This window comes from Piliocolobus tephrosceles, chromosome 1 (assembly GCF_002776525.5).
Source record: "Piliocolobus tephrosceles isolate RC106 chromosome 1, ASM277652v3, whole genome shotgun sequence".
NCBI lineage: Eukaryota > Metazoa > Chordata > Mammalia > Primates > Cercopithecidae > Piliocolobus > Piliocolobus tephrosceles.
Genome location: NC_045434.1, coordinates 92,175,219 through 92,196,698, shown reverse-complemented (window position 1 = coordinate 92,196,698; position 21,480 = coordinate 92,175,219). Strand labels below are relative to the sequence as shown.

The following is a 21,480-nucleotide window of genomic DNA, read 5'->3' as shown; positions in this document are numbered from 1 at the left end:
AAACTCAGAGCCGAGTTTGGAACCTGAAGACAGAAACTCCACATCTGCCTTGGAAGATCCTCTTGAGTTTTTTGACATGGCTGAGATCAAGGAGAAAATCTGCGACTATCTCTTCAATGTGTCTGACTCCTCTGCCCTGAATTTGGCTAAAAATATTGGCCTCACCAAGGCCCGAGATATAAATGCCGTGCTAATTGACATGGAAAGGCAGGGGGATGTCTACAGACAAGGGACAACCCCTCCCATATGGCATTTGACAGACAAGAAGCGAGAGAGGATGCAAATCAAGAGAAATACGAACAGTGTTCCTGAAATCGCTCCAGCTGCAATCCCTGAGACCAAAAGAAACACAGAGTTCCTCACCTGTAATATACCCACATCAAATGCCTCCAATAACTTGGTAACCACCGAAAAAGTGGAGAATGGGCAGGAACCTGTCATAAAGTTAGAAAACAGGCAGGAGGCAAGACCAGAACCAGTAAGGCTGAAACCACCTGTTCATAACAATGGCCCCTCAAAAGCAGGGTATGTTGACTTTGAAAATGGCCAGTGGGCCACAGATGACATCCCAGATGACTTGAATAGTATCCGCGCAGCACCAGGTGAGTTTCGAGCGATCATGGAGATGCCCTCCTTCTACAGTCATGGCTTGCCACGGTGTTCACCCTACAAGAAACTGACAGAGTGCCAGCTGAAGAACCCCATCAGCGGGCTGTTAGAATATGCCCAGTTCGCTAGTCAAACCTGTGAGTTCAACATGATAGAGCAGAGTGGACCACCCCATGAACCTCGGTAAGAGACCACCCAGGACTGTACCTAGGGTTGGGGTCAGGTGCTCTTGCTCCTGACGCAGTCTTGGCTGGTTTGTGAGCAGTGCCATTTGGTGGCGCTTATCTTTTCCTCCTTCCCTTCTGCCTTTTAGCTAAATCCCCCTTGATTGGCCCTTTCTGCAGATAATGAACAGGGAATATAGACCTTGGACCAGCCAGAATCTTGGCTGAACAAGGGGGAGGTTGACTCTGTTGACTGTAATGAAACTTCTTCAGAAATGATTGGTTTTGGCCATACGCGGTGGCTCATGCCTGTAATCCCAGCACTTTGGGAGGCCGAGGCAGGCATATCACGATGTCAGGAGTTTGAGACCAACCTGGCCAACATAGTGATACCCTGCCTCTACTAATAATACAAAAATCAGTCAGGCGTGGTGGCACGTGCCTGTAGTCCTAGCTACTCAGGAGGCTGAGATAGGAGAATCACTTGAACCCAGGAGGCAGAGGTAGCAGTGAGCTGAGATCGTTCCACTGCACTCCAGCCTAGGCCACAGAGCGAGACTCTGTCTCAAAAAAAGAGAAATGATTGGTCTTGAGGGTCAGGGGCAGTGGCTCACGCCTGTAATCCTGGTACTTTGGGAGGACAAGGCAGGTAGATCACGAGGTCAGGAGTTTGAGACCAGCCTGGCCAATATGGTGAAACCCCATCTCTACTAAAAATACAAAAATTAGTCGGGGGTGGTGGTGCTTGCCTGTAATCCCAGCTACTTGGGAGGCTGAGGCAGGAGAACGCTTGAACCTAGGAGGTGGAGGTTGCAGTGAGCCGAGATGGTGCCACTGCACTCCAGCCTGGGTGACAGAGCGAGACTCCATCTCAGAAAAAAAAAAAAAGATTGGTCTCCATGCATCAATGTCATGCCTGCCTCCTAAGGCCAGAGGTAGTAAAGACTTAACTCCCTTCGGTAGGCCTTCCCCTCCTCCCTAAGCTGTTTCTGAGAGAGGTGCAGGAGCAGGTGGGTTGGGGCAGGCTGTATACACAGAGTGGGGGGTGGGTTGTGCTGCTAAGCATCTGCAGGTCCCCAGTCCCCCCTCTGCATAGCTACTGGGGGGAAAGGATGGAGGAGCGCATGCACAGCTGCCTGCCTGCCTATTGAAGGTGGTGGTTCTAATTTTATACACCTCCTCTGCACAGATGGGTGGGCTAGCACTTGCTGCCACTCCTGAGCTGTGAAGTCAGCAATTACCTCACTCAGATAGCTGGTCAGGCCCTACACTGTAGGTCCTAATAGGCCAGTGGACAGATTGAGGAAAACAGGAGCTGCTGAAGGGCATAACAGAGAGCAAAACCACTGAAGCTGAGTGGCTGCAGCTGTAGCCAAAGAAAGAGCCAGTAGGATGGGGGAGAATTCCACTGATCTTTATGTTTACATAGCCTGATTTCTAGGGGTGTAGATCCCTGGCTAGGGCCCTTATTCCTTGTCTTGACTGTCTTCATGATAACAATTTGGCATTTCAGAAGAGCTGTTAAGAAAAGGGGATGTGTCTGTCCAAAAGCTGGCAAGGCCAGAGCTGGATTGTTTGGGGTAGAGACTGGATGGCCATTATTCTCTTTTGTCTCCATCCCTCCTCCCTAGAGTTGGAGGAAAGCAGTGGATTTTGTGGTTAATCATTCTTTGGACTCACTCTATAAGAAACATTGGTGCCATGTTCAAATATATCAGAAGACCTAGGAAATAAGAAAGACCTACTTTTCTAAATGAAATCGCAGACTGAGCAAAGAGCTCACCACATTTGAACGCTTGAACAAAGAGGGGCCTAGGCTAAGTCCAGAAGCCTAGAACACATGCTTTTTTATTTTCTATATAACAAGGGGAAATTCCTTGTTATGTAGAAAATAGCTTGAGACAAATGGAGCTGTAGAGTGACTCTTAACAAACTACAGTGATATAGGTCTAGGGACAAAAGCCAGCCACTAATAAGTGGCAGATGCCTGATCCCCCTAGGTAGTGGGGAGTGTGAGACTGGGTTATAAGAAGCCTTCACTATCTTTTAGAACCCTCCCTTGAGGAAGCCAGTCTATCACAGTTGCTTTAGAATGAAGGTCTTTTGGTTGCTCACAAGACTGTAATAGCGATTTTTGGCTCATCAATTTTGTGTGTGGGGGATTTATGTTAATTCATTGTTAAGAGATAGTGGGTTTCCCCTGAGCTAGTTTCCTATCATCTGCGCCTATGTTTGCTTCACTGAGCTATGGGGAAAGAGTCGCTGGCTGCTTTGTTTACAAAAAGAAAGGACAGGCTGAGCCTTAAGTAGTAGGAAGGAGTTCCTTGGCCTGTCCTTCATCTCGCCCACAAGTCAAAAGTCCCTTAGCGTAGCAGAAAATTCCAGGTTGAAGGTCTCTTTGGAGAAGGCAGAAGGAATGACTTAGACTCCTGTTCACACATCTAATCACTTTCCGTCAAGATTTAAATTCCAGGTTGTCATCAATGGCCGAGAGTTTCCCCCAGCTGAAGCTGGAAGCAAGAAAGTGGCCAAGCAGGATGCAGCTATGAAAGCCATGACAATTCTGCTAGAGGAAGCCAAAGCCAAGGACAGTGGAAAATCAGAAGAATCATCCCACTATTCCACAGAAAAAGAATCAGAGAAGGTAGGTGTCCTCCTGCCATCTGGGAGGCTATCAGTTCCCTGTCAGTGTCTGGATTGTAACTGACTCCCCTGAAGTAACGCCAGCCTAAAGAACTGACACTATCTCAGAGTCAGCTTCCCACTGTTCCCTCTACCCTACCTCGCCAGCCTATCTTTCCTCCTCTCATACCCAGCTCCTCTCTCTGCTCCTGTCCCAACATAATTGGATGTACAGAATTTCAGAGTTGAAAGAGACCTGAAAGGTTATTGAGGCCAATCTCCTCTCTTGGAAGATACAGAATGAGAGCCCCAGCAGCTCCTTTAACTTTGGAAAGCCAACCCGTTGACAGTTAGTTGGTGGGAAGAAAGTCTCCCATCCCCATCCCTCTTCTGTGATGGACTAACCAGTGTTTTCTTAGTTTTGTTTTCTTGTCTCATTTTCTGTAGACCACAGAGTCCCAGACCCCTACCCCTTCAGCCACATCCTTCTTTTCTGGGAAGAGCCCCGTCACCACACTGCTCGAGTGTATGCACAAATTGGGGAACTCCTGCGAATTCCGTCTCCTGTCCAAAGAAGGCCCTGCCCATGAGCCCAAGTATGTCCCACGTGTCCTCTATCCAGCTGAGGTTTCTCAAAAAGAAAAAGAGACACATTTTCCTCCTTGCCTCCTCAGGGATGGCAGATTGATCAATTTCTCCTGTTTCAAAATGGGGTAAGGAGGGCTCTGAGGGCCTGGTTGCTGCTTGTGAGGCAGAGAATTAGGGATTAGGAATTCAAAGGGAATTCCTGGCCCACTCTGTCTTCTCTACAAGCACTGGGGAGGTTCATGGCTTGGAGGAGGTCACTCAGTGTTGTGGGGACAGAAAGGTACAGGACCTGAGAAGCTCTCTGCCTGTGGGTCTGTAGACTCACATGTTCAAGAGAGGTGTTCCTGGAAGAGGTGAAACTAGGTTGATGCTTAAATTTTGAAAGGGGTCAGCCAGGCTAAGAGACACTGGCTGTTCAAGGCAGAAGTGACTGCATGAGATGTGACTGCACAGAGGTGATGTGTTCAAGGAAATTACCACTAGTGGAGGATGGCAGCCTGGCAAAGGCTAGATCAGGCTCCTCAATCAAAATCATTTTAATCCTTCTACGTGCTTCATCTCCTGTCAGGTTCCAGTACTGTGTTGCAGTGGGAGCCCAAACTTTCCCCAGTGTGAGTGCCCCCAGCAAGAAAGTGGCAAAGCAGATGGCCGCAGAGGAAGCCATGAAGGCCCTGCATGGGGAGGCAACCAACTCCATGGCTTCTGATGACCAGGTAGGGCATTTTCCTACTCAAAAGATACAGGCCATTTTTAGCAACTGAGTGGTTTGAGATTGCCAGTTACTCCCTCGACATTTCCTGAAGTGTTTACGGCTCCTCTGACGGATTCTCCTTTAGCCCGAAGGTATGATCTCAGAGTCACTTGATAACTTGGAATCCGTGATGCCCAACAAGGTCAGGAAGATTGGCGAGCTCGTGAGATACCTGAACACCAATCCTGTGGGTGGCCTTTTGGAGTACGCCCGCTCCCATGGCTTTGCTGCTGAATTCAAGTTGGTCGACCAGTCTGGACCTCCTCACGAGCCCAAGTGAGTGTCCTAGTCCTGGCTAATGCATGTGTCACCAGTTGGGGGCGGTAACCCAGGGAAAACAAGGGTGTGCTTTAGCTGTGTAGGACAGAAGGGGCGAGTTGAGGGAAACAAGTCCAGCCCTGTCTCCATGGCCTCTTAGAAGACAATAGACTTGCCAAGAGTGAATGTGTTCACTCTTCCAGTAAGCATGATCCTTTTTAATTTTTTGACTAGTTTTAATTTTTAAAGGAATGTATATGTACATTAAAAAATCAGTCAGGCCAGACATAGTGTCACACGCCTGTAATCCCAGCACTTTGGGAGGTTGAGGCAGATAGATTACCTGAGGTCAGGAGTTTGAGACCAGCCTGACCAATATGGTGAAACCCTGTGTCTACTAAAAATATAAAAATTAGCTGGGCGTGATTGCAGGCGCCTGTAATTCCAGCTACTCAGGAGGCTGAGACAGGAGAATTGCTTGAACCTGGGAGGTGGAGGTTGCAGTGAGCTGAGATCGCGCCACTGCACTCCGGCCTAGGCAACAGAGTGAGACTCTATCTTGAAAAAAATCATTTAAGCTGATTGAAAAAGTAGTCATTTCAATGAAAAGTCTCATTTCTGTCTCAGACTTCCAGTTTCTCTCCCCAGACCCATATACTACTATAGTCATGCATTAGCAACTGGGATGCAGTCTGAGAAACATGATTTTGTTGTTGTGAGAACATCAGAGTGTATTTACATAAACCTAGATGGTATGGGCTCCTACACACGTACAGGCTGTATGGTACGGCCTGTTGCTCCTAGGCTGCAAACCTGTACAGCATGTAACTATAGTGAATACTGTGGGCAGCTGCAACCCACTGGTAAGTATTGGTGTCTCTATCTAAACAGAGAAAAGACAGTAAAAAGACAGCATAAAGGATAAATACTATACCTGTATAGGGCGCCTGCCATGAATGGAGCTTGCGGGACTAGAAGTTGCTGTGGGTGAGTCAGCCAGTGAGTGGAGAGTGAATGTGAGGGTCTAGGACGTGACTGTACACTAGTGTAGGCTTTATAAACACTGTTCACTTAGGCTAATTACATTTATTTAAAATAGTTTTCTTGAATAATAAATTAACCTTAGCTTACTGTAATTTCTTTACTTTATAAACTTTTTTATTTTTTGTTTCTTTTGTAATAATACTTAGCTTAAAACACAAACATGTACTGCTATTCAAAAATACTTCCTTTGTTTATATCCTTATTCTATAGTCTTTTTTCTGTTCTTAAATTTTTTTTTTTTTAACTTTTTAAACTTTTTTCTTAAAAGCTAAGATGAAAATACATTAGCCATTAGCCTAGGCCGACACAGGGTCAGGATCCTCAGTATCACTATCTTCCACCTCCACGTTTGTCCCACTGGAAGGTGTTCAGGGGCAATAACATGCATAGGAGCCATCATCTCCTATGGTAACAGTGCTTTCTGGAATACCTGCCTGAGGCTTTTTTTTGTTATTTTTCTAGAAGTAGAAGGAGTAGACTCTGAAATAATGACAAAAATATAGTAAATACATAAGGAGCGTGCAACCTAGATCCCTTGCATGCACAGTTCACAGTAGAGTTCGTACTCCCTATGAGAATCTCATGCTGCTGCTGATCCGACGGGAGGCGGATCTCGGACCGGAATGCTTGCTTGCCCGCCACTCACCTCTTGCTGTGTGCCCAGGTTCCTAACGGGTTACAGACCCCTGCACTTGGTGATAAGAATTTTTCAGCTCCATCATAATCTTATGGGACCCCTGTCATATGTGTGATTTGTCATTGAACAAAACATTGTTACGCAGTACATGACTATACCAGTTTCTTGAGTCCTTCTAGAAATTGCTATGCATAACTAGCACATTTTCTCTTTTGTCTTTTTAGACAGATATATCTTCTGTTTTACATGTTGACTCCTTTACTTACCAGACTCCTTGCATAGCTGCATAATATTTCATTGAATAGAAGCTGACAAATTCAGTTTCTCAGAAAGAAATATTTAATAGGGACTTAGGAACAGAAATGATGTATTGGGTGGCTGCAAACGGTGGATCCCTGCACTTATCCTCCAGAAAGTATGCTTCCTATAGAGACTTCTGGTTAAACACACAGCTGGTCACACCTTATACTTTCTTGTGAAACTTATGAGCACTAGCTGGCGGGGAGGCTTGGTAGAAATCTTTGTGTGGAGTTATTTATGCTACCAAACACCTTGGGATGCGGGAATCAAATATTGGTGGTCTTGGTGGTTTTGCATCAAGATGGCATCATTCTTGCCATGCAATAGGCATGTTTTCTTAATCTCTAAGGTCTATCACAAAGTGGAAAAGCAAGGTGTAAAGTGAGGGGGGAGAGGTGAAGATTGTATATGGTTAGAATATTTTCTCGAAGGATCGAAAAAACTGGCAACTGGGTTTGCTTCTGGGGAAGGAGGGACACTTTAAAACTTACAAGATGCTATCTTGTTACTTTAAATTTGTCTCTCCTTAATAGGAGTAATGTCAGCCGGGCGCGGTGGCTTACGCCTATAATCCCAGCACTTCGGGAGGCTGAGGTTGGTGGATCATTTGAGGTCAGGAGTTTGAGACCAGCCTGGCCAACATGGTAAAACCCCATCTCTACTAAAAATACAAAAATAGCTGAGCATGGTGGTACACACCTGTAATGCCAGCTACTCCAGAGGCTGAGGCAGGAGAATTACTTGAACCTGGGAGTTGGAAGTTGCAGTGAGCTGAGATTGTGCCACTGTACTCCAGCCTGGGTGACGGACTGAGACTCCGTCTCAAAAAAAAAAAAAAAGAAGTAATGTCATTTCATGAATTCATATTTGTGTGTTATTTGCATTTCCTTTTCTGTGAACCACCTGCTCTTGTCCTTTTCCAGTTTTCTTTCAGATTGTTACTCTTTATTGATACGTAAGAACTTTTAACATAATTTTTTAAAGTAGCCCTTTGCCCAACATGACCCCATTTAGAACACACATCTGCCCACTGTTTAAGCCGTCTGGAAAAGGAGAGGCCCAGTCTCTCTCCAGCTGCTCTTCTACTACTTCATATCCTTCGCTTTCAGTAAGCACCTCCTTATCTTTAAGCACAGGCCTTCACATGATAGGTTCAGTTCATTTCCTCCTCCTCTTCTGTGAAATCTTCTATGAAATCCTTTCCAGGACTTCAAGTCAGCCATTCACTGAGAATGTAAGAACTCGCTATGAACTAGATTGTAGATATGAAAAAAGTTGCCCGAGTGTGTAGCAGACATATAGCCATAGCAGTATTGAAATGTGCCATCGGGCCAGGCGTGGTGGCTCACGCCTATAATCCCAGCACTTTGGGAGGCCGAGGTGGGTGAATCACAAGGTGAGGAGATCGAGACCATCCTAGCTAACACGGTGAAACCCCGTCTGTACTAAAAAATACAAAACGTTAGCCAGGCGTGGTGGCGGGCGCCTGTAGTCTCAGCTACTCGGGAGGCTGAGGCAGGAGAATGGCGTGAACCCGGAAAGTGGAGGTTATAGTGAGCTGAGATTGCGCCAGTGCACTCCAGCCTGGGTGACAGAGTGAGACTCCATCTCCAAAAAAAAAAAGAAATGTGCCATCGGAGGTGAATGCAGAGTGCTGTGGGGACACAGAGGGCACTGCTGCCAGTGTCTGCCAGGGAGTTGAGGAAGGTTGCATAGAGAGGGGACATGCTAATTGAGTAACTATGTTTCTTAATAACATACTCTCGTTCCTTCTTAATGTGAATTATGCTGGGTCTTCTTTTTTTCCTTTCTCTCTACTCTTGTTGGTGACATTAACTAATTTTTTGACTTTTTCCTTTTCTTTTCTTTTTTTTTTTGGAGATGGAGTCCCACTCTGTCGCCCAGGCTGGAGTGCAATGGCGCAATCTCTGCTCACTGCAACCTCCACCTCCCGGGTTCAAACAATCTGCCACCACATCTGACTCACTTTTGTGTTTTTAGTAGAGACAAGGTTTTGGCCAGGCTGGTCTTGAACTCCTGACCTCAGATGATCCGCCCGCCTCGGCCTCCCAAAATGCTGAAATTAAAGGCATGAACCACCACACCGGCCATGACTTTTAATATCTAAATGCTGGAGACCACTCAGAGCTCCAGATTCCTCCATCTAGTTGCTTACTTGTCACTTCTCTTCAGATAAACATCCCTAATCTGACATGTCCAAAGCAGAACTCTTGGGTTTTGCCCCCTTCACTTCATTTCCCTCTAGTATTTCCCAGCTCAGTAAGTGATACCACTGTCTGCCCAGTGGCTCCAGTCAGAAACCTGAGGATCATCTTTTCCTCTATCTCCTTTACCTCCTTCGTCAACTCATCCTTAAGTCCTATTAGTTATACTTAGAATTTCTGTCCCAAATCCCTTCCTGTTCGTTCCACCTCCAGTGTCAGCACTCTAATCCAAGCCACTGTCTCATCTAGACTGTCAAAATAGCCTCCTAACTGATCTTTCTACTTTATTTACTCAACGCTTATTTATGGAGTATCTTCTTTTTTTTTTTTTTTTTTTTTTTTTAGAACAGGAGCCAAACATTAACCAATAGTCACCTAAAAAAATGTAAGATCTCATATTTGATAAGTATTCCAAAGGGCTCGAGTTGCAGTGAGAATCAGTTATAGCACAATTTGACTTAGTAAGCAGAGAGGGAAGGGCTTCTCCAAGAAGTACTGCCTGAGCTGGGACTTTAAGGATGATGAAGAGAGAAAGACCAAGGGTTCTAGGTGAAAGGACACTGTTAAATCCTGTGGTGGAAGAAGAGCAGAGCTGGCAAAGGGCCTGAGAGGAGGCCCTTACAGGTGAAGCAGAGAGCACAAGGGAAGGCTGGCACTAGAGGAGATTAGGGAGGTAATCAGGGTGGCCCACCAGGGCCTGCCTTGTTTAGTCACGTTAGTGCTTTGACCACAAAAGCAGTGGAGAGCTGTTGAAGGTTTTTAATAAAGGACTGTGACTTGCCCTCTCCCCACACTCTTGTCCCTTTCCCAGCATTTTTCTTCTTAATTTTCTTTCCTCTGCTGAGAGAACCATTTCAGACCTTTGCCTCTTTCTTCAGATTTCCACCCATACACCATTCCTCACTTTCAACTACCTTACCTCACACTTAATTGAAAAAATAGCAGTAAGCATACAAGAAATACCTTATCTTCCCATTACCAAACTACCCCCTACCTCCATCTGTACCAGCAAGAGTGAAGGACGTATCCCTCATCCTATCCCTGTGTCCTGGATCCCCCATCCCTCTCATGTGCTCTAAGACTTTACCACTTTGGTTGTCTCCTTTCCCCTCGTCTGCAGCATCTCCGTCTCAGATCATTCCCACCAGCCTTGAAACATGCCCATGACCGTCTTTTAAAAACCTTCCCTCTACCCCATATCTGCCTGCAGCTACCATCTCATTTCTTTGCTTCTCTTACAGCCAAACTTCTCAAAAGAGTTACTCATACTCATTGTCTTCACTTTAACTCATTTCACGGAAACGGCCAACCACTAGCCACATGTGGTTATTGAGCACTCGAACTGTGGCTAGTGTGCTGAGGCACTGAATTATTAATTACATTGTAATTAACGTAAATTCAGTAGCCCCATGTGGCTACCATATTGGATAGCACAGCTCTAAAGGATTCTAGTTTCATAATTAACGAACTTTATCATGTATGTAAATATACTATTATAAAACTTTGCACATAAGAGTTCATATTCTTTTCAAACACATAGGGCAGTCATGAAATTCTCCTGGATCCCTGAGGTAAAGATCCTATACAGTCTGTCCCTGACCCCCTTCACTATCCTCTTTTCACGCCACTGTCCCTCTCATTCTGAACTTAAGCCCACTGGCCTGCACGAGCCTGCCAGCGTGGGCAAAGAAAGGAGTGAAGGCATTCAGTTGCTTTGGATCATCAAGGAACAGTGTGGTTGAACATAGACGTTGATTCCTTTTACTGTCTGAGCTGCTAAGTCTTGAAACTGAAGCCTCTGTTGTATGCAGTTGGAGTATCCAAAGCTGGGTTCTCAGCCAATAGATTAGGATCTGGTTGAAAGCTAGGATTCTTGATGCCTTCCTTGTCTGATACATTTCCAAGCTGTTTTGCTCCACTATGCCCTTCCCTATGTGTTTGTGGAAATTCCCGGCCAGAGCAGTAGAAGCCACCTCCCTGCTCCACTTGGGCACTTATTATCAGCACAGCTCATGGGCCCAGGATCCATTCCTTAACCCATAGTTAGCTCAAGCCTGTCAGGAGTTGCAAAACAACTCTCAGAAAAGCCTGGGTCCCTGGCCTAAGGCCGACCTTGACCTAATGACCTTTCCAGGTCAAGTCCCCTTGAGCTAATAGGAAGTAAATGAGGGAATGGAGTTGGGTGCTTTAAAAATCAGACAGTGTATGAAGTAAGAGTCCAAGTTGGTAACGGTATCTGCTCAGAATTTTATAACATGATTTTATCATATCCTGTTTTACAGCCACTTTCAATATGTGGCAGGTGATACTGGTTTTCCATTTACAATAGTGATATGAAGTTTCCTATTTCAGTGTGTTTACATTTTTATCTTTTTTCATACCTAGTATTACAGATATTTACATTTCTAAAGGGTCTGTTTATTTATTTTAGAGATGGGGATCTTGCTCTCTCGCCCATGCTGGAGTGCAGTGATACGGTCATAGCTCACTGCAGCCTTGACCTCCAGGGCTCAAGTGATCCTCTCACCCCAGCCTCCCGAGTAGCTGAGACTACAGGCACACACCACCATGTCCAGCTAAATTTTTTTTTTTTCTTTTTTAAAGAAACAGGAGTCTTGCTATGTTGCCTGGGAGATTACTACGTTGCCCAGGCTGGTTTTGAACTCCTGGCCTCAAGTGATCTCCCACCTTAGCTCCTCGAGTTGCTGCGATTACAGGTGTGAGCCACAGTGGCTGACTCTAAGAAGTCAATTTAGAGAAAAATATTAAGTAATAGTCCAAGTGATACCTGGATCTGGCACAAATCATGTGGCGAATCATGAATGACCAAAATCTAGGACATGCTGCCTTAGAAACAGCTTCTATTTGACAGGTCCATATGTTTGCAAGACCAGCCACATCTTCAGCAAAACTAACCCTTCCTTGGAACAACTGTCAGGATCTGGCACTTGTCTTCATTCTCTGCTTCTCATCCCAAAGGTTCGTTTACCAAGCAAAAGTTGGGGGTCGCTGGTTCCCAGCCGTCTGCGCGCACAGCAAGAAGCAAGGCAAGCAGGAAGCAGCAGATGCGGCTCTCCGTGTCTTGATTGGGGAGAACGAGAAGGCAGAACGCATGGGTTTCACAGAGGTAACCCCGGTGACAGGGGCCAGTCTCAGAAGAACTATGCTCCTCCTCTCAAGGTCCCCAGAAGCACAGCCAAAGACAGTTAAGACGTCTACTTTTGGTGCCTTTTTTTGGGGCGGGGGGGGGGTCCTCCTAACTTCTCTCTTAAGTGGAGGTGGCTCTTGCTGTCATGCGAGTTATTCCTAGGCTTTACTCTTAGCCTCAAGAGAGCATATAACTGGGACGCTAGATGTAAGAAGGAAAAGATGACTCACACCACAAGTAGAGCTTGATCTCCCTGCCATGGTGAATATGGTGGACGCAGCCTCAGCTTTTGCGGTGCTGACACAGCCTCCTTTCCCCACAGCTCCCTCTCACTGGCAGCACCTTCCATGACCAGATAGCCATGCTGAGCCACCGGTGCTTCAACACTCTGACTAACAGCTTCCAGCCTTCCTTGCTCGGCCGCAAGATTCTGGCCGCCATCGTTATGAAAAAAGACTCTGAGGACATGGGTGTCGTTGTCAGCTTGGGAACAGGTGAGTGAGGCTCTGAGACATGCCACCTCCTGTGGCGCCTGAAAGCGGGTCCCTCTCATCCTCCCCTGGAGTCCATGCAAGTCCAAGACAGGGAGAAGAGACTTCATTTTAGCTACAGTCAATTCAGAGTGAGGAATGAGTTAGTTCCTACAGGAGAGAATATGGGAGTCTAGGATCTGAGAAATTGAGGCTGTTTCTGCCTTGAAGCTTTCAGAACAAATAGCCATCATCCTGTTTGTCAGCAGTTTCCTTCCATTATTCTATTTCTGTTTTAAACACCTTCCTAGGGAATCGCTGTGTGAAAGGAGATTCTCTCAGCCTAAAGGGAGAAACAGTCAATGACTGCCATGCAGAAATCATCTCCCGGAGAGGCTTCATCAGGTGAGCGAGATCAGAGCTGTGGCCTGGTTGCCCGGCCGTGGAGAGCTCCAGTTCCCTGTCCCACGTGGCTCTGACATGGCCTCTCTGAATCCCCCTCAGACAGACGGGTCATTATGTGGCAGTGGCAGCCTTTGCTTTTCACCCGTCCATTTGAACCTGTCTGATGGAATCCATCCCCTCTGTGACCTGAGCTGCCTCCCACTACTCAGCGTGTTTTTAAATGCTGTCCTTTTTTCTGCTAACTCTGCTGCTTCATGTCCTTTTCTGAAAACACAAAATGACCTTTTAGTCCTCAGGGCCTTGGGGATGAGGCAGCTTTCCATTTCTATTTGAGGACCTACACAACCTTGATGCCCCTGCCAGCTTTCTCCTCTAACTCACCTTTTCTTTAATTTATGAAGGGAGAGACTTGGAAAGGAGCAGCAGCTTCCTGTAGTCCTTGAATCAGTTTGCCCTGCCCTAGAATCCCTGTAGCTGCCATAGCGAGGAGCCCTCAGCAGAAATGAAGGAGACCCAAAAGGCTAACTATGCTTTATGAAATGCTGGGGTCTCCCCTGGAGAATCTCCCCCTGAGAAACTTTGAAAGGTCTGCAACATTGAGGCTTTTCCTTACTTGCACATTTGGAGGTCAGATTATAGAAGCAACTGTTTTTCCCAGAATTGAACCTGCCTTCCTAACCAGACTTTCTTTTTGTAGGTTTCTCTACAGTGAGTTAATGAAATACAACCCCCAGACTGCGAAGGATAGTATATTTGAACCTGCTAAGGGAGGAGAAAAGCTCCAAATAAAAAAGACTGTGTCATTCCATCTCTATATCAGGTCTGTACAGTTCCTGTTGCTGCCAGGGTGGGCGCTGCCAGGCTGTTAGAATTGGGTATCCAAATGCTCTCTTGGCCTGTAAATCGGACCTCATACAATTAGCCACACTCCACCGTGGGTTTGAGGTCCATATTCAGGTGTAGAATGACTCACGTATACTGCTGTCCACCTCCAGTCTCCGATGGTAGGCCTTAGAAAACGTCCATTGCTTCTGTCACATCTAACTGTTTTGGAGCCCATGAAACTGCAGATTTCCCACAGGTGAGTTTTAACAGCCACCCCTGTTTTTCAGCACCGCTCCATGTGGAGATGGTGCCCTCTTTGACAAGTCCTGCAGCGACCGTGCTATGGAAAGCACAGACTCCCGCCACTACCCTGTCTTTGAGAATCCCAAACAAGGCAAGCTCCGCACCAAGGTGGAAAACGGTGAGTGATACATGCCACCGCCTCCTTTTTGCAAAAGGCTCTTCAAGACCCCGGAACCCCAAGTCTCTGCAAGGCTACTAGGTTTTTACCATTAGTCACTGGGCACAGAAGTGCTGTTTACAGGAAAGGGAAGACCTGGGTGGGGAGCTGTGTAGTAAGATCAAGGTTCTATTTTGAATGTGTTAGTTTGGGAGACCTTGGAGATCCCCAAGTCAAATAGGAAGTGGGGGTTCCCATGTGAAGCTCAGAGGAGGGAGCTTGGCTGGAAATAGAAATATGGGAGTCATCCCACTATAGGGTCTTCACGGCCACGGAAATGCATAGGATCACCTCGAGAAAGGGGGGAGGAAATGAAGAGTGTGGCACAACCAAGCCCTAAGGAGGTGACAGATGAGGCTGCCAAGTGCCTGGGTCCCCTCCTGTCTAGCTGGCAGTTGACTCTGCCTTGTCCACTGGCTCCTTCTCTCCTATCCTCTCCTGTCTCCTTACTGTCTCCTCACATCCACTCCATTGCGTTCAGGCCATGTCAGCAGTCATCACGGTGGTCCTGAAACCCTGCTAAATATCCTAAAGTATAGATACAGTTACCGTGGAGCCAGTGCTCCACTTCTAGGTATATGCTCCAGAGAGATGGAGACCTGTGTCCACACGGAAACTAATATGTGAATGTTCATGGCAGCGTTACTCACAAGAGCCAAAAAAGTTGTAAACAACCCAGATGTCCATCAGCTAATGGATTCATAAATAAAACATCAAGTATATCCATAAATTGAGTATTATTTGGCCATAAAAAGAAGTGAAGTGCTGATACATGCTTACGATATGGATGCACTTGAAAACTTGATGCCAAATGAAAAAAGCCAGTCACAAAAGATCCCATATTGTATGATTCCATTTATATGAAATGTCCAGAATAGACAAATCCATAGAGACAGAAAGTAGATTAGTGGTTGCCAGGGCCAGGAGTGGGAGGGTTGGAGAGATGAGGAGTGACTGCTCCAATGGGTAGAAGGTTTCTTTTTGGAGCGATGAAATGTTCTAAAATTGACTGTGGTGACAGTTGCAGAACTCTGTGAATATACTAAAAACGACTGAATTGTATGCTTTAAATGGGTGAACTGTATGGCATGTGAACTATATCTCAGTAAAGCTGTTTTTTTTTTTTAAACCCTATGGTGGTTTCCCACTGCACTGCATATACAAGCAAAACCTGCTGTGATCACCCGGCCTCCTCTCATGCCACTTTCCCCATTCCTCGCATATGCTGTGTCCACACTGGCTCTCTGTCTGCCCCCTGAACAGCCAATCCGCTGGCTGCCTTGGGGCTTTTGCTTTTGTCCTGTGTGCCTGAAACACTCTTACTCCAGCTGTCCTCCTCCATGTCTGGGCTCCCCTGCTGCTGCTGTCCCATGAGGTTCCCCCTGTGGTCCTCCGTCATAGCTCCCTCAAAGCCTTCAGAGCACTATCAGCATCTGGAATTCTTCTGTATGTACTGGCTACTGGTTTAGTGTCTGTTCTCTCCCCTTTCAATCTCCTCACCACCGTAGATGTTTTAGGAGGACAAGCATCTTACTTGGTGTTGCTAACCATTCTTTCCCAGCACCAAGCGTAGTGCCTGGCGCATAGCAGATGCTGTGAAATATGTGAAGAATGAATGAATGTAGCCTGTGGCTCAAGCTTAAGGAGGATAACCACGCCAGGGAGTGGTTTGGTCCATTGGCCCCTGTAAGTCTGACCCAAGTCTCTCACATAGGAGAAGGCACAATCCCTGTGGAATCCAGTGACATTGTACCTACGTGGGATGGCATTCGGCTCGGGGAGAGACTCCGTACCATGTCCTGTAGTGACAAAATCCTACGCTGGAATGTGCTGGGCCTGCAAGGGGCACTGTTGACCCACTTCCTGCAGCCCATTTATCTCAAATCTGTTACACTGGGTAAGAGGCCTGCCTTGGGATCTGGAACTGGTCTGTCATCCTTGTTCCCAAATCCCAAACGGCATGTTTTGTTGCCAGGTGTTTTGTCTCCCCTGTCAAAGTGAGCACGAGTCACCCCTCGGTTATTGGTTGTCCAGTCTGCTGTGGTAGGGAGATCCTGGGTAGCCCTGATCAGAAGGTGCTTCCTAACAAGGCAGCTGTTTCTCTTTCTTGACAACTGTATTTTGTACCTCCAAAATCCCCACATGCCTCTGCCTCTTAACAGCATTTGGTGCAAACACAGGTATATATGTTTCTCTTTTTTGTACACAGGTTACCTTTTCAGCCAAGGGCATCTGACCCGGGCTATTTGCTGTCGTGTGACAAGAGATGGGAGTGCATTTGAGGATGGACTACGACATCCCTTTATTGTCAACCACCCCAAGGTGCTATAACCCCCTTCTATTTTCCCTGACATTTTTCTCCTTTTCAAGCAGTCATGTAAACAGAGGAAAAATGTACAATGTGAGCAAGGGGAACACTGCCCGCAGTGGTAGCCCACAAGGGAACATTGCCCACAGTGGCCCACCACCACCACCATTGGTTGGTGTCCCAAGAACTTTAACTTTCTTCCTTTTGGATGCCAAGGGCTTTCCTTCTCTTAGTCTGGAATTAATCTGAATCAAGGTGGAGTTAGTATGTCTAGAGTGTGCTCTGTCTTAACCAAACAGAACCCTAAATACAGGAGAAAGATCATGACTCTGCATTTCTTCTTTGCTATAAGTCTCAAGTCCCTGCTTCAGAATCTTATTCCTGAAAGGTTTCTATCTTTCTCCCATTGCTTCTGGGATTCCTAGGTTGGCAGAGTCAGCGTATATGATTCCAAAAGGCAATCTGGGAAGACTAAGGAGACAAGCGTCAACTGGTGTCTGGCTGATGGCTATGACCTGGAGATCCTGGACGGTACCAGAGGCACCGTGGATGGGTAAGGAGACAGGAGAGCGCAGTGAGGACCAAGCCTCTGCCCTGACTTGCAAGGGTGCATCATACCTCTGCAGTCCCAGGGCTTGAGAGCCACCTTCCCTGCCACGGTTTCTCCACTGTGAGCTCCTCATCTTACAGGTCCCAGGTGAATAATGAGTGCTTTTGTTTCTCTAGGCCACGGAATGAATTGTCCCGGGTCTCCAAAAAGAACATTTTTCTTCTATTTAAGAAGCTCTGCTCCTTCCGTTACCGCAGGGATCTACTGAGACTCTCCTATGGTGAGGCCAAGAAAGCTGCCCGTGACTATGAGATGGCCAAGAACTACTTCAAAAAAAGCTTGAAGGATATGGGCTATGGGAACTGGATTAGCAAACCCCAGGAGGAAAAGAACTTTTATCTCTGCCCAGTATAGTATGCTCCGGTGACAGATGGATTAGGGTGTGTCATACTAGGGTGAGAGAGAGGTAGGTCGTAGCATTCCTCATCACATGGTCAGGGGATATTTTTTCCTCCTTTTTTTTCTTTTTAAGCCATAATTGGTGATACTGAAAACTTTGGGTTCCCATTTATCCTGCCTTCTTTGGGATTGCTAGGCAAGGTCTGGCCAGGCCCCCTTTTTTTTCCCCAAGTGAAGAGGTAGAAACCTAAGAAGTTATCTTTTCTTTCTATACTCAAAGCATACATAGTCACTGAGCACCTGCAGTCCAATTCCTCTTAAAAGTTTTGATTTTTTTTCATTTCCTTTCCCTTTGTGTTTGCTACACTGACCTCTTGTGGTCTTGATTAGGTTTCAGTCAATTCTGGATCATGTCCGAGACTGATGATTTCCTTTGTGGATTACGCAGACCCCTCTACTTCCCCTCTTCCCCTTCTGAGATTCTGAGGTTCTTTCCTTGTGATCAGAATTTCTCCTTTTCCCCCTCAGAGGGTAAAGAGGTGAACTTAAAGGATTTGGTGAAACATTTGTAAGGGTAGGAGTTGAAAACTGCACGGAAGTGTGATTGGAGCCTATAGATAATGCCCCGCCATCCTCCCATCCTGTACTTTAGCCAGCTGCAGGGCGGGCAAGGCAACGAAAGCTGCTTCCCTGGAAGTGTACCCCTTTCCCCGGCAGCAGGGAAGTCTAGAACCAGCCAGACTGGGTTAAGGGAGTTGCCCAAGCAGTAGCAGAGGTTTCACCCAGCAAGGTGACACAGACCACCTCCCAGGGAGCACGGGCATGCCTCGGAATAGTGCCAAGCTTCCAGCTGCCTCTTCTCCTAAAGCACTCCTAGGAATTTGCCCTGCCAATGCTGGGCGTACGCCCCAGCCAACTGGTAGGAAAAAATCCAGGACAAATCCTAGAGGGTATAAAATCATTTCTGCTCAGATAATCATGACTTAGCAAGAATAAGGGCAAAAAATCCTGTTGGCTCACATCGCTGTTCTACCCTGCATAATATCTCTCATGACAGTGACACCAAGGGAAGTTGACTAAGTCATATGTAAATTAGGAGTGTTTAAAAGAATGCCATAGATGTTGATTCTTAACTGCTACAGATAACCTATAATTGAGCAGATTTAAAATTCAGGCATACTTTTCCATTTATCCAAGTGCTTTCATTTTTCCAGATGGCTTCAGAAGTAGACTCGTGGGCAGGGCGCAGACCTGATCTTTATAGTGTTGACATAGAAAGCAGTAGTAGTGGGTGAAAGGACAGGTTGTCTTCAAACTCTGTGAGGTGGAATCCTTTGTCTACACCTCCATGAACATTGACTCGTGTGTTCAGAGCCTTTGGCCTCCCTGTGGAGTCTGGCTCTGGCTCCTGTGCATTCTTTGAATAGTCACTCATAAAAATTATCAATGCTTGAAACTATTTCTTTTACTCACGTTGGAGGGACTTTGTTGACTTTTAGAGTGTTGGTCATGACTCCAGGAGCAGAGCAGGGAAGAGCCCAAGCATAGACTTGAGTGCCGTGATGGCTGCCGTCCTGTTTTGTGATTCTGCTTTTACGTGTCCCTTGCTAACAGCTAGACACACTCAGGAGGACTACTGAGGCTCTGCGACCTTCAGGACCTGAGCCTGCCTCTCTCCTTTAGATGACAGACCTTCGTCTGAGAATGTGCTGAGGCAGCACCCTCAGATGATTTCCCTCCAAACTGCTGACTAGGTCACCCTCTGTCTGGTGGAGACATTCACATCTTTGCTTTTATTCTATACCTTCGGTACTTTTGACCAAAAATTGACCAAAATAAGAAAATGCAACTTTAAAAAATAGACTAAGGATGCCTTTGCAGAACACCTAAGCATCCCAAGGAACCGGTAGGGAAATGGCGCCTGTCTCCTGGGGTAGAGGAGGCCTGCTCCCTGGCTCTGGGTCTGCTGGGGGCACAGTAAATCAGTCTTGGCACCCACATCCAGGTCAGAGAGGTCTGTGGTTCTCAGCATCAGAAGGCAGCGCAGCCCCTCTCCAGGCTACAGGGTTGTCACCTGCTGAGTCCTCAAGTTGTTTGGCCTCTCTGGTCCGTCTTGGGCATTAGATTCTCCAGCAGAGCTCTGGCCAGCTGCCTCCTCTTTAACTGGGAACATGGGCTCTCACAAGATCAGAACCCCCACTCACCCCCGAGATCTTATCTAGCAAGACTGTAGTATTCAGTTTCTGTTGTAGGAAGAGCGCGAGGCATCCCTGAATTCCATGCATCTGCTGGAAATGAGCCGTGTCAGATCGCACACCCCCGCGCCCCCATGCCCCTCTGAGTCACACAGGACAGAGGAGGCAGAGCTTCCGCCCACTGTTATCTTCACTTTCTTTGTCCAGTCTTTTGTTTTTAATAAGCAGTGCCCCTCCCCACTCTTCTTTTTAATGATTTTTGTAGTTGATTTGTCTGAACTGTGGCTACTGTGCATTCCTTGAATAATCACTTGTAAAAATTGTCAGTGCTTGAAGCTGTTTCCTTTACTCACATTGAAGGGACTTCGTTGGTTTTTTGGTGTCTTGGCTTTGACTCCAAGAGCAGAGTCAGGAAGACCCCAAGCATAGACTTGGGTACTGTGATGATGGCTGCAGTCCAGTTTTATGATTCCGCTTTTATGTGTCCCTTGATAACAGTGACTTAACAATATACATTCCTCATAAATAAAAAAAAAAAACCAAGAATCTGAATTCTTAGAAAGTTTTAAGTCCTGGTTTCTTGGGGGAGGTGAAAATGGGAACAGGGGGACCTGTGGCCCTGGGGTTTCTGATAACAGCACCAGTGGCATCTGACATGAACCTGTTGGGGACAGGGCTGTCCCTCAACCTTTGGAAAGGAGCAGTTTCAAAGAACCTCCCTTTGTGGATAAGTTTGCGTCTGGGTGGGGTGGGGTTCATCAGGCACCTTTTGATTAACTTCCCCAGCAGGGCCCTTCCCCAGCAGAGCCCACTATTTATTTAGTTATTTAGAGATGGAGTATTGATTGCTCTCTCGTCCAGGCTGGAGTGCAGTGGCAGGATCTCGGCTCACTGCGAGCTCCGCCTCCTGGGTTCACGCCATACTCCTGCCTCAGCCTCCCGAGTAGCTAGGACTACAGGCACCCGCCCCCACGCCCAGCTAAAAATTTTTTTGTATTTTTAGTAGAGACAGGGTTTCGCTGTTAGCCAGGATGGTCTCGATCTCCTGACCTCGTGATCTGCCCAGCTCGGCCTCCCAAAGTGCTGGGATTACAAGCGTGAGCCACCGCGCCCAGTCAGAGCCCACTATTAAATATCGTGTCCCACGGGACTTGAGATGCAAGATTTCAAGGCCCAGAGCAGGAAGACATCCCTTGAGAGAGAATCACCTGTTCACATAATTCCAGTTCTCCTTCAGGGGTGTTTTCTGCCTCCCCCAAACCCCACCACTCCCAGCTGTTTGACTTCCAGAAATGTCCATATTTGGAGTAAACTTGCAGCCAGGACCAGGACAGGCTTGGCTGTAGTTTTAGGAGATGGACCATTTTCTTTTTACATCATAGATGACATCCAAATTCTCTCTCCATCTTGAATTTCAGAGAATGTACCTTTTTTCACATGTAACTTACATCAGAATTTCTAGAAGATTCATCCTGGACCTTTTAAAAATACCATACCAGAAGATCTAAAGTACCTAACAGGC

The 21,480-nt window shown here is 46.6% G+C and overlaps 1 protein-coding gene across 1 annotated transcript in view; it reads left to right on the top strand.

Annotated features, from left to right (window-relative positions):
- Positions 1-20,516, top strand: part of ADAR (adenosine deaminase RNA specific) — a 26,880-nt gene extending 6,364 nt beyond the window's left edge. The window contains 14 exon segments of the mRNA XM_023213860.2: positions 1-792; positions 3,234-3,417; positions 3,843-3,991; positions 4,552-4,696; positions 4,820-5,010; positions 12,178-12,403; positions 12,669-12,840; positions 13,128-13,221; positions 13,919-14,041; positions 14,334-14,467; positions 16,221-16,403; positions 16,716-16,828; positions 17,240-17,367; positions 17,541-20,516. The exon segment at positions 1-792 is cut by the window's left edge and continues 12 nt beyond it. Coding sequence (XP_023069628.2) covers positions 1-792; positions 3,234-3,417; positions 3,843-3,991; positions 4,552-4,696; positions 4,820-5,010; positions 12,178-12,403; positions 12,669-12,840; positions 13,128-13,221; positions 13,919-14,041; positions 14,334-14,467; positions 16,221-16,403; positions 16,716-16,828; positions 17,240-17,367; positions 17,541-17,778 — 2,872 coding nt within the window. The 3' untranslated portion in view covers positions 17,779-20,516.
- The last annotated feature ends 964 nt before the right edge of the window (positions 20,517-21,480 follow it).